The 13,592-nt window shown below is 38.4% G+C and overlaps 1 protein-coding gene across 11 annotated transcripts in view; it reads right to left on the bottom strand.

Moving 5' to 3' along the window:
* COBL (cordon-bleu WH2 repeat protein) overlaps positions 1-13,592 on the bottom strand; it is a 154,096-nt gene that overhangs the window by 87,726 nt on the left and 52,778 nt on the right. For 6 of the 11 annotated variants that reach the window (XM_083822778.1, XM_083822781.1, XM_083822787.1 and 3 more), the window contains one exon: positions 10,268-10,351. The exons of the other annotated variants lie outside the window; for them this stretch is intronic. In XM_083822778.1, the coding sequence (XP_083678904.1) occupies positions 10,268-10,351 (84 nt within the window). The remainder of the gene's footprint in view (positions 1-10,267; positions 10,352-13,592) is intronic. 11 annotated transcript variants of the gene reach the window in all.

Raw genomic sequence — 13,592 nt, 5'->3', positions numbered from 1 at the left:
TGCTATTTGCCTTGATCTGATGCTTTTAAAAGCATCAGATTCCCTTCTTCTGGCCTTCCAGGTGACCATTTTTAAAGCCAGAAATACTTTCCCTAGTTTTCCTGAGTACTTTGAGAATGGCTTGAAAGTGTAAACGACAAAAACAGCAACAAAAACAATCAATCAAAGGGCAACAAGAAAGTTACCTACCTGTAGGTATCACAACTTCACGCTATGTAACTCTTTACAAAAACTGACCACTATTTGTCACTCTCCTTTCCCTCTCCCACTTGCCTCCCAAAATGCTGCCATGAATTCAAATGAAACACTGAACACAGGAAGGTAACAGAAAAAGCAATGTCTGAAATTACTTGCAATCATTTCTGTTAAGCACACGGGGGAAGATCAACATTGGAGCTGCGAGTAAAAGACCAATAAAACCTAATTTAGCAACTGTTTATTAAAAAGAAGAATGTGAAACAGCTACACAGACTGCAGGCATTAGAAGGTCTCTCGCAGCAATTAATAGCTAAAGAGCACACACGGAACTGAGAGTTATACACTCCTTGCTTCATATGCACAACCCCTATTTGAGTTAAAGGGAGACCTGTAAGGCCTGTGAAGACTTATGTAAGTTTGACTTTGCATGAGAGAACTAAGCCACAAAGTTCACTTAGGAAAACTCCCCCATCAAAGTGAAATGTATTGTGTCCTGTCAGCAAATGTTGTTTTGCAAATCCTCTCTCACCTGCCATAAGATATTATTGAGACATATGGTTTCACACACTACCAAGCAGCTCAGTTTTGCCAACGAACAATAATGCACAGAACAAATGTGTGTGGAAATCATGAGATCATCTAATTAAAAGAAATGTTATTGTTTGCCACTACTTTTAATGAAATCGAGTCTTCGCTGTCCACAGAAGAGGCTGGAAAAGAACCAAATCCTATTAGCGCTCATGCCTCAGAAATTCTTTGCAAAAGAAGAGAAATTATACCTTAGCCAGTGTTGAAAATCTTCGCCGTATCTAAAATCTGTATATGCTAATAGGATATTTTAGACTAGTATAATGAATCTATGGTTACATGTGATTCAGATTATGCCACTACAAAAACAGGTGTTACTGTCTGAAAAAAAATTTCCATTGTGTATTAGCAACACGGAGTCCATGACATGCAATTAGCCATTTCTGATTTCATCTAGTAAAGGGCACTGGCATAAATACACACTAATCCTTTCATTACAGTAGTTACCTTTGGAAAGCTTTAGAAGAAATATTTTGGATATCCATCATTAAATCAAACAGAAATGTACTTTGCAATGGAATTAATAATTCCCTGACTCATTCCCAGACTATCCCAAACTTAAACACAAAAAGCATTTTATGTACACAGAAATATGTGAAATCCCTTTTTAAGTAACTACATTTCTGCTTATCCAATTGCAGAAAAGCCTGATCCTCGGATAAACTTTTCTTTAAAGGTGGTATTTTCAACACCACTGCGTGCTGGTCAGTTACACTAAGAACAATAAGCTGAATAAATTATGACCAAATATGAATTACATGGCTATTATACACTATTAAGGGTCTCTGTTAATATTAAATACCAAGTAAGCAAAGCCTGAGTGGTTGAGATGTCACTAGAAAAATCTCAAATGGAATTTAAGTTTGTCTTTGTTTTGTTTTTTTAATGTCCCTTTATTAATGTAAATTAAAAGCCATCGGCCTTATTAGCTGCTGCTGCTTTAATTTTTTTTTTTTCAGTGAGTTAACTTCAAAACTTTTCAGTGAAATCAGTAACAAAAGATGAATCAGACATAAAAGGATTTGGGTGGTTAAGGGTGTGTCATAAGGTCTTAATTAAACATCCGAGGGAGATATCTGAGCCAACTTACGCCAGCCCGACTAGGTCCACACAACACAGAAGGATGCCGTGGAGCCCAGGTCTGGAAGCTCAATTGCCCCACACATCTGGCTAGCCTAACTTACCGTGCTCTTGTTAGCTTGGGCCTCTCCAAGTCACACCTCTTTGTGCTTTCCCTTCAATAAGCCTGACACATATCCTTATGATGTGCTTACTCCCCGCTTTGGTGCCTGAATTCTGCTTCTGGGCATGCTGAGCATGAAACTTCTGAGAAACTATGCTGCTAACCTCCTGCCTAAACTCCTAACCTCCATCGGGATCCGTAAAGTTGGCAAGTCTTTCTGTCTTCGTCAGCAAAGGGGCTTAATCCAAGAGGTGAGCACAAGGCACAGCTAAGAAACCTGGCTCCAAACAAATCCTAACTGCTAGAAGAGGCAGCTATTGGATTTCTCTCCTGTCTTGTCCTCCTCATCCATCCATCCATCCATCCATCCATCCATCCATCCATCCATCCATCCATCCACCCACCCACCCACCAGTTCAACAGTTCAGCAAGAACATGGGAAATCCAGGTTCAAAACTTTATTCTACTTAGGAGGAATCAAACTTCCTTCTCTCCGGAGCAGGCTGAGATTATCCTCTGTTCAAACACACGAATTTGAGTTCAGCTAGAAGAAGAGTGAGACGAGGCCACTCATCCCAGCAGCGAACAGCGGCCATTTGGCTCCCCTGCTTCTAGCTTCAGTGACAACTTACTTGCTGGATCTAACATCTGCTTAGCATAAAGCATACAAAAACATCTCCAGCGCTGGCCCTGGAACGCAGAGCTGCCACCACACTTAAGTTATTTTGTTACTGGTCTGAATAGTTAAGCTTGCTCTTGGTCTGTCTTTCTGAGTCACTGAATATTTGGGTATTTTTACGAAAGGGTGCTTCCCACATCAAGAATACCTCACAGCTTTGTTCCAAGCATCTCTAGCCCAGCAAGTATTTTGGTTTTCATTACAAAGGAGGAAATAATTCTCTCAATAATGGTCCTGAGAGAGATAGATTGGCTGCCGTCTCCAAAGGCACAGAAGGGATCCAAACTTTGATCTCTCACATTATGGCTAACAGTGGTAGGTGGTAAGCTTTTAAAGTAAAAGCCCTAAACTCAAGATTTCATCCCGAGTAGAGGCAGGTAGCAGATACACAAGATGGTCAGAGTTTATTGTCGACTCCTTGTGTGTTGATTTTGGTGGCTTCAAAACTCAGTAAATTAAACTCTGATGCTCAGATCCAGTGCCCTACATAGCTAGAGAGCATTTCCTTCAAAACGCCCTGCAAGCCACTGGTAGAACAGAACCTTCTGAGTCGTCCTTTCACCAGCAGCGACTAAGGGGGAAGAATGACACAACTCCAGCTTTTAAAGACGTGGCTGTTTTCTTATTACCTGGTTTGATCTATGACAAGCAGGCAAATGCAACGCATTGTGGTGATTTTACTCTGTACCACACAACTTTATCTAAAGATGCAACTTCTGGTGATCACTGACTACATGACAATCCTTTTTAACAAAACCTTCACTGCTGCCAAAAAATGTGACCTGTACAAACCCAGCACTCCAAAGTGGAATGGAGGGAAAGAAAGTCCAGCCTAAGTAATTTGTTACCAAATCTCATGATCTTAAGCCACTTTTGTGTGGTGAGGGAAGGAGCTGACAAGTGATTCCTGAATGCACGAAGTTGGCAGCATTTGGTTGTACAAGCTAAGAAGCACAGCCAGAAGATGGGTCAGCCAACATGTCTCTTCACAAGAGTCTGTTTTCAATAGCTTGTAACATTATGATGCTTTAACCAGAGCTGCTGAGACTTTCCATTCCAGGTGTCTGCCTAAGGCTATTTTTTTTTTATTTTTTTTTTTGGAGACAAAGTAGTTCAGCTGGTTCTGAGAACCAGACTTCTTTTACACTCCACACTAACTCCAAGGACCTTTTCTTTGAAGAGGTCTAGTAACACCATGCTTTGGAGTGAGAACTTGAAGGCTCATGGCAAGCAGCCACTGTTCCAAGCTCTTGCCTTCTGCTATCACATAACCTAAGAAAAATCTGAAGGTACTATGTTAAATATATGAACGTATCTATGACTCACATAAACGAAGATGGTGGATCCTGTAAGTGCACACCACATAGCTGCATCTCTTCAGCAGGCATAACTCTTGATGAAAGGCACCTAATCCACCTAATCCATCCTTCTACTCCAAGGCAGAATCAAGTATGTGTAGCTCAACCCCAAGATATTTTTGTAGGTTTTGCAGCCCAGATTAGGTGATTTCATTTTCTGAACCTAGCTTTTTGTACCGTTTTTTGAACCTTGATTTTTGATATTCTTTTTTTTTGAAAAGCTTTTTGAACCGTTGAACCTAGCAAAGCTCAACTACTCAGCAAGAAAAGTTAACAATAAAATGTTTTTTTCCAGAATATCAAAGTACATCAAAATAAAACTGTCATCACTAATGTGATGGTGAATCTCATCTTAAGATATCTGGTATGTAATAAATCTATTTTTCTTCTAACCATGTAAAAATTTGCAGAAATGAAAACATTTTTAATTATGTTGTATCTTCTTGAGTATGATTCTCTGTTAACCAGCCCTACTGGCTTATGGGTACCCTGTAACAGAAGAGTGATGAGAACAGACCAATATGTTGTAATATTTAGACGACTCTCCATACCCATGTTAGGTTTTACATTTTGCAAAAAAAAACACGCTAAGCAAAATTGTTTCAAAGCCATATCACAAATCTATGCCTTTGACATCGTGCATAGATAGCTCTGTGTAAAATCTAATAGAAGTATCCCAGGATTTGACCCTGCAAGTACAAATAGATGCAGACAACATCCTAAGCACTGACAGGAGACCAAGAAACAAGAATACGGATCTAAAGTGAATGCAATTGTCAGAAATGAAAGACATATTAAAAGTAGATGGCTACTCACTTCCATTTAGATGACATGAACAATATTCTCATTGCTACAGCTCTTACTACCTGGCTACATGAGGTGAAATCCTAAACAGCAAAGATGATATTCACTGGTCACTTGGAGCCTGAGATAGTTGAAAAGAAATCACATTTTCATTTCTGTTTGCATAACCATAGTTGATCGCCCTCCAAGCACTTCTGAATTTAGAAAGTGCATCATGAATAACTCCTGCCAGCTCAGAAACATCATAGTTAGAATATATTAAGAGCAAACAAGGCCCTGAAAAGGTAAATAATAAGTTTTTTAAAACCCTTTATAGGGAAAATAGCTATTTCGACCATTTAAGAAATTTTTAAGAAGTGACTGCCAAAGTTACTAATGCACCAGAAGTCCTCAAGATTTGTTTTCGAACTTGAGGGCAGTATTTTTCTTCTGGGTGATGACTTTGTTTTCTGTATAGGGACTGGTATGTAAATCAAAGAAAAGCACAAACAAATAAAAAACAACAACACCAGAAACAACAACAACAAACACCTAATATGTGTAACCTACACATATGTCCTAATATGCATAACATCTGATAAACATTTGAAACCCAAAATTACTTTTTTTTTTCCTGGATATTTTTGTTCATAAGCATATGTAATAATGGCCATGACAGATTTATTAAGCAGGGAACTACTAGACTATCTGCTTCACTGAGGTTCACTGATTCTGTTATGAGTAACATATTCAGACATATACTGAAAACTAGATTTTTAAATATGTGCTGATGAAAATCTTCTAATATTGGTCTGTTGAAATCGTGTTTGAACTAGAGAAACCTTGTGTGATAAGACTTTGTGCTGAAGTTTCAAATCCTCTGATAAGTGTCCCTGGCTGTACTTTTAAATATTTTTTCCCAAGCTGATTTATTACATAAACAAATTCCACATCAGAGATACACGTCGTTCAGCACTTGGGATGTGTTTTTTTCACTCTTGATTTATGAAAACACAAAGGCCCCCAAAATAAAAACAGCTAATTTTAGTACTGTGTTCCAAGTATCAGGTTTCATCTTGATCAACTGTTCACTTGAGGACAGTGACACCAAGTGGCAGAGATGACAAACTCCTCCTTTCTTTCCCAGTTCTCAATTGCAGCTGAGTCCGTCTTTGACGCACAAAAAAAAAGAATAGGGTTAACTGTGCTGCAATTTCCAACTGCTTTATTTGTATGTTGCATTTATACAAGCTCTTCTGCTTAGCACAAAATTGGTACAAATTAAAGGAAGAGATTTCTGCTTTGTTTACAATATACCATTAAATTTCAGATCCATTAAATTGTTTACTGATGTATGTTATAATGAACTGCTGCATTCTGGAGACTGTCATGAAAAAAATCTTTTCTTCCATTTTTACAGTCTCTACAGTGTTAAATTCTTCTTCTCTCTTTTCTTTTTTATTTTTGCTGATACTGTAAGTGTCCTTTCATCTCAGCATAACTGTTGACTTTCCCATCTCGATTTTGAAAATCAATTCCTTCATCAACAATCAACATTTTATAAGCATTAAAAATTTAAAAAGTAATTACAAAAATAAAGAACTGAGGATGTTCTGGTGTATATAAAGGGAACATAACTTGTTCTTCAATAAATATCAAAGATTTCCTAATTCTTATAGCTTTATTCTATTCCTTCGTATTGGTCAGTTTTCAAAAAAACAAACAAAAAAGCACAATAACTCTAGAACGGAGTCATTACTTTTTCTACTTTTTTTTTCCCTATTTTTTTCTTACGTTTTTTAGTGCACATTACCACCATGTAATAGTGAAAAAAAGAATTTAAACAAAGAATACCAAAGTTCTTCATTATGCCCGTAACTCAGCTGTACTTCACAATTTGCCTATTTCCATGTAGGCAAGAAAGATTTTCCTGATCCAGACAGTGTAACTGCTTGCACTATGCTGAAGACAATCTTTGAAAGGCGATGTCAAAATATTCTCCTTTCAAAAATTACTCCGAAACTTTGGTTTTAATTCCTGCACTGCAATGCAAAATGCTTTCAAGATGACCTACAACAGTGAAAAAAAATCAGACTTAAAAAAATGGATATGGATAAAGATATAATCCATAAAGATACGGATTTGAAGGATAGACTATTCAGTGGTAAGCAATTCGCTGGATGGCCACAGCCTGCGTGTGGTCAATGACTCTAAGTCCAGGTGGAGGCTGGTGACAAGTGGTGTCTCTCCAGGGTCCATCTGAGGACTGATGTTGTTTAATATCTTTATCAATAACATAGACAGTGGGATCAAGTGCACCCTCAACAAGTTTGCAGGTGACACCAAGCTGAGTAGTGCAGTTGATACACCAGAAAGAAGGGATGTCATCCAAAGGGACCTAGACAAGCTGCAAAGTGGGACCACGTGAACCGAATGAGGTTCAACAAGTCCAAGTGCAAGGTGCTGCACCTGGGTCAGGGCATTCCCAGACATGAGTACAGACTGGGAGAAGAACTCATCGAGAGAAGCCGTGCAGAGAAGGACTTGGGGGTGCTGGTGGACAAAAAGCTTGACATGAGCCAGCAGACTGCGCTTGCAGCCCAGAAGGCCAACTGCATCCTGGGCTACATCAACAGAGGGGTGGCCAGCAGAGCGAGGGAGGTGATTGTCTCCCTTTGCTCTGCCCTTGTGAGGCCCAACTTGGAGTACTGTGTTCAGGTCTGGGGCCCACAATCACAAGAAAGACATGGAGCTGTTAGAGCAGGTCCAGAGGAGGGCCACAAACATGATCAGAGGGCTGGAGCACCTGTCCTGTGAAGAAAGGCTAAGAGAGCTGGGGATGTTCAGCCTGGAGAAGACAAGGCTCTGGGGTGACCTAATAGTGGCCTTCCAGTACTTGAAGGGGGCTTATAAAGAAGATGGAGAGTGACTTTTTATGCAGGCAGATAGTGGTAGGACAAGGGGGAATGGTTTTGAACTAAGAGAGGGGAGATTTGGATTAGATATTCAGAAGAAATTCTTTACTCAGAGGGTGGTGAGGCACTGTCACAGGGTGCCCAGAGAAGCTGTGGATGCCCCATCCCTGGAGGTGTTCAAGGCCAGGTTGTATAGGGCCCTGGGCAACCTGATCTAGTGGGTGGCATCCCTGCCCAGGGCAGGGGGGTTGGAACTGGATGATCTTCTAAGGTCTCTTCCAACCCAAATGATTCTGTGAAACCATGGAATAGGAAGCCTCTACTGCATGACAATTTGCAAGAAGTCCTGCCTTACCTCATTAAAGTTTCTTCTATATAATGAGATCTACATGTATATTTGACATACATGGCCATGTAAGATACCATTTAGTTTGAGCAAGGATACTCAGTTCCCCTCAAGTATATAAATGAGACTATCTTTTAAAAATGACTGGAATAAAGAATTACTCAGAATGACTGGGAATTGCGCATAAGGAATTGCTAAGCTGAATTTTAGAAGTAATGAAAGTGCTTTCACTGGAATTTCCAAATGAATTTTATCTTAAGTTTATACAAGTGATCTGTTCTAGCTATCTATGCCAAATTTACAGTATATTAGATTTTTTTCCACCTAAGATCTCACGGTTGTTTACCTTTTTCTTAAAGCCCATCTAGCCTGTTTGAAGGATGGATGTCTTGCACTGCTGAGAGAATCAGACTTATTTTATCCATTCTCATCAAACTTTTAACAGAACAGTACAGAATTAAACTGAACTATTTCAATACATTAAGTATGCACTTATTTCTTAGTAGGATCAGTGCTCAAACAGAAGTGTCAAGCCAGAAGTTGAAGATATAAACACTGAACAATGGCTACATTGTTCTTGAAGATTAATTGCTCTTAAGAGGAAAGGGAAAAAAATCCCTGACCTGAAGGTGTTAATGTAACTGAATTAAAAGGTAATGCTTTTTTACCTGCTACTGCAAGATCCCTTTGCTCTCTAAGCTCTATTGCTTGTGCTTTCAAAAGACAAAAGTTACATTGTTTTGACAAGACAGGTTTGAACGTTTTTCATCAATGACAAAGGAAAAAAAGGTCTTCATTTGTGATTTGCCCTATGAGATTCCCGACAAAAATTAAAAGGAAGCAACCCTCTTCTGAGGAAGCACAACACACTAGTGTAAAAGACAGTTCAGCATATTTGAACTACCTTCATCATATCTTCACTTGGAATCCCTCTTCTTCCTCCTCCTCTTGTCATAGCTGGGTATTGAGACACTGAGATTAATGTATAATGGCAGTGAATACGACACAGATTTTATTTTTGGCAAGATTATGAAGGTTTGTGTATACTTTTATCTCATATATTTCAATTACTGACATGACCATCTACTAGAACTTTAGAGTAATAGAGCCCTTAACAAAATAGTCTTTTTACAGTGTCACACAAGTTTTTGGTGTCATACACCACTTTCTTACTTTTGTACTCTTTCATGTATGAAGGCTTCACAGATTTGAAGAGTTAGGTGTTTTTTAATCTCACAACCAATCATTTCTCCATCTATTTTCTATTTCCCCCTTCTGAGTTCTTTTATATAATGTTTTTTGTTTTTTTTTGGGGGGGGTCTGTTCTATCACTCCTCCTCCATTTTTTCTGTAATTTTCTGTCACTCTTCACCCTGACTAGTGATTTGCACATTTTGCGGATCAGCACTCCTTTTCCAAATATTTGTTTGTAAAATGGGGATTCAGATCTAAGCCTCAAATTTCAGGCTTCAATCATGTCATCAACACAGTTTTCTCCAGGTTTTGAAAATATAAGAAAGAGCCAAGTAATAATAATAATAACTAAAAAAAAAAAAAAAAAAAAGGCAAGAAAAAGACACCACATTTATTATGATTACAAATCCAAAAGGACAGCCTTACAAAAATATATAGGATTCACACTTCCTAATTATAAACCTAAATCCTGGTAATTTTGTAGTCTGTCAGGAGCTTAAAAACCTTTCTAAATGTGGTTCACAGGATTTTTGTACCCCAAAACCTACTGAAGTATGTAACAAAACTCCCTTCTTTTATCAACCCTGTTTAAAACAAAAGTACTCTCCATCCCCAGCTACTTGAGAAACAACTTGAATGCTGCCATGTGGAAAGCAGACATATAAAGGGATAAAAGAGAAAGGTGCGGCTATGTAAGAAATGTCACAGATAAGGCACATAAACACACGCTTGCATCAGGCACTGTTTGGAAGTCACAACTATGTCCTTGGTTAAAGCACTTTTTGCTCACAATTGCTTAGAATTTAACTTTGAAAAAAACATGATTTATAGTTAAGCTAGCAAGAGTTTTATCTGAAGAAAGCGCATTGCACTTCAAGATGTGAACCCAGGTAACTAAGCTAGGAAGTAGGCTATTTCTACTTCTACTTGGCTAAGCACTGCTAACAGCAGTGGGTTCTGGCTACTCAAACTGCAGGATCTAATAGGAATGCAGTAGCATCTACAAGCTACATTAGTACTTACATCCAAGCTTCCTTCACTTGTAGATGTAGAACTAAAAACATCCTCCTCACCATAATCTCTGTTCATCCTCAAGTGTTCTTCTGTCTGCAACACAAATAAGTATCCTACACAGAAGTAGCAAAGCAAAGAAAACAACAGAAACATGCCACAGCAAAGCACCAAACCTCATTATGGAACCAGGATGAATTACTGCAGTAGCATTACATCTGATTGCTGAGAAACACTGAAGTAGCCTGCAAAATTTTTCTGATGTAGGCGAGCCCCAAGAAATCTATTAACAGGAGCACAGAAGAAAATAAAACCAGAACAATTCTAATGCAATGAAAACAGGTAGCAGCAAGCAGGTCCTGCAGCACCAAGGGCCAGGTTGTCACTCTGCTGTACCTGCAAAGACAGGGTTGCAAGCACAGAGCTTCTTTCCCCCAACATGTAAATTACGGGAATGCTTCTGTGTCCTAACAGATACCCCTCTCAAGCCTGGATCCCATGATCATCTGCAAAGGACCTCTGCACTGCTGTATTGCTTAGCAGTGCCAATTTAATCTTGATTTAGCCTCAGGCACGTGGCTACATTTCACATCAAAAAGATATGGGGTTCATGCCACCTTTATGTTTTTTTATGCCAGCTGCAGGAGAACAGAGGGTAACTGATCCAGCATAAAATTAGAATGGACTGAAGATGATACCTTATCTGGCATTAAGCCTATAAGCACAAAGTTAACCAAAGAAATACCTTCAATCAGTTTGTATCAAACATGAGAATAGGTTTCTGCTTTTATTCTGTGTCATGGTGTTTTTCATATAGCAGAAAAAAGGAATTATAAAAGCTAGATCTAGTGTATTGTCATACCATGATTATTGCCTTCAGCGAGCTCAGAAAGCAAGCATGTGTGTGGGCATGGAAATCTGAGTGTGGGCCTATAGAGTGGAGTGATACTTGATCCCAGACAGCTTGCAACACAGGCTAGTGCTCTCTTCTTCCCTTGCAAAAGAGGTTGTCTTCCCTGTAAATGTATGCGACTCCACAGCACGCCCTGGGTTCAAGACCTGGGACAATTCTTGCTATTAACTAGTTCTAAAACAGAGACTACACACGACCGCATGCAATAATTCTGTATTTGTGTGTGTGTATGCAAATGATGATGCAAACAAAAAGAAATTAAACAAGTAAGCAGAACCAACTGAAGTCTTGCAGAGGAGTAAAACTCTAAGGGAGTAACAATTAAAAACAGTTTTGGAAAAAACCTTCTGGGCCTGTGTGTGTGTGTCCTGAAACCACAGCACATCCCACCATACAATCCCTTCATAAACTTATTAAATCCTTTCTTAAAAGTTAGTTTGCCCACATTCTGCTAACTACATCTGTTCAGCAGTTTCACTGTTGTTTTGTCTAGAAATCTGCCATAATACTGATCCAGATGTATTATGGCCACTTAACGCTTGCTCTTGTGTTCTCCACAATTCTTCAGTTTTCAGTAATTCTTCTGTCTATCTGGGCTCAAACTGCTAGAGGTTCATACTAGAAAGGTAATGATGACTTCCTTGCAGGTCTAAATAAAACTGTTGTTTTAATCCCTCTTCCTATAGAGTATTCAACATTTGAAAGTAAGAGTTCAATAAAAGACATCATCAGGAAAAGTCAATTAACTTGTCAGCCAGCAAGACTTGTCTGACAGCAAGACTCACACCTTCACCTCTGATTTACAAGTTGCTCCTCATACTTGTTTGAACAGTTCCTACTATCTCCCAGGACAAACATTACTTGTAGCTTATTAATCGACCCTCAGTATCTTTAACACCTATTAAAATATATCTTTAAAAAAGCAACCTCAGAGTATGACCTCCTATGTCTGATTCACAAGCATGAGGAAGAAGAGAGGAGGGTGGTGTATAAAAGCATAAGGAGTTTGTAATCTCTGGGACACTCATCCCAAACTCAGCTGTGAAAAAAACACTGCAGTAACCACAGCACCAGCAGGCTTCAAAGCAATGTTTTCCAGTGCTGTATGTGAAATTATTCTATAAGCTAAATCTGAGCTGCTTCTGGAATTACAACTCCAAGAGCAGACACTTCATACCAAGGCTCAGTAAAATGGGAACGGAGGACCAACTATAACACAGTAAACTGCATGCTGCAATATGTTCAGTTCCTCCAGAGGAGCTACAGCGCCGTAGCATGCCCTAGAGGCTTGTGCTGAGCTCCCTTGTGATCTAGATTCTTCCAAGCAGATGCTGCATTATTACTCCAGTTATGCTTTTGTTCCCTACTAAATGGGAAATAATTTCTTACAGAGGATAAACACTTGAAATTCACTCACTTACTATCTCATAAAATACAGCTCTGATGCATCCTTCATAAAATGTTAAGAATAGATCAGCATCCATGTTTGACCAAATTTTTCAACATAGTGTCCATACAGAGTCCACACAAGAAGCCACTGCCTGGTAAAAGCACTCCAAATTTGATCATAATGAAAAAGGCTGAGAACTAATAAAGATTTTGGAAAGCTTATACACTTTTAAAAATGTGACTGAGGAGACTGGAAGGGTTAAGTGTAACACTGGTCCATCAAGGAAGTGTATGTCACTTAGTACCAGTTAATCTGATGTCACTGCAAAAGCCTTAGAAAGCTTTTAAAATAAGACAAAAGAAAATTTTAAAATAAGACGAAAGAAAATTACTTTTTTACTCTGACATCCTCAAGTAATAAATACTTTATAATCAAATCATTTGACACAGCAAATTATAGTGAAGGACGCAAAAAGTGTGAAGTTAAAAGTGTAGTATGTTCTTGAGCTAGAAGTTTTTACTATATTTAATTTCTGCAATGTGGCACATATTTTTCAAAAAGGCATCTCAATAAATTCTAGGATCTACAGAGAATGCATAAATATTATTTTCTAGTTTTTCCCTTATAAAGTCATCATCACATCTTCTTCTCTAATTGTTTAAAGTTATTTAAATTTAGCAACTGTAATCGTATCTTGAGTTTAGTTGAAGCGAGTTTTTATATGAACTTTCTTTTTTGAATTTTCCAACTTCCAAAATTAAAAATAAAGTTAAAAATGCCTAATATGCACCCCAGTAGATAATGATCCTTCAGTTTATTACTCCTTTTAGTACTGTGAGCTTTCTTCTACACCTAATTCATCAGTTTTACAAACTGGAGATGGCAATAACACAAAAGCACAGATCTTACTGAAAATATAAATGCTTTAACACAAAGTATCACACATGCACAGAAGAGTTAATAAGAGACTTCTACTTGCTATCTAGAGTAAGGTGCTCTATATTGCGTCAGTTCCTTCCTAAATGCTTTTTTTT

This window comes from Anser anser (assembly GCF_964211835.1).
Source record: "Anser anser genome assembly, chromosome: 2".
Taxonomy (NCBI): domain Eukaryota; kingdom Metazoa; phylum Chordata; class Aves; order Anseriformes; family Anatidae; genus Anser; species Anser anser.
The sequence above is the reverse complement of the archived record's forward strand: the minus strand, read 5'-3'. Positions and strand labels throughout refer to the sequence as shown.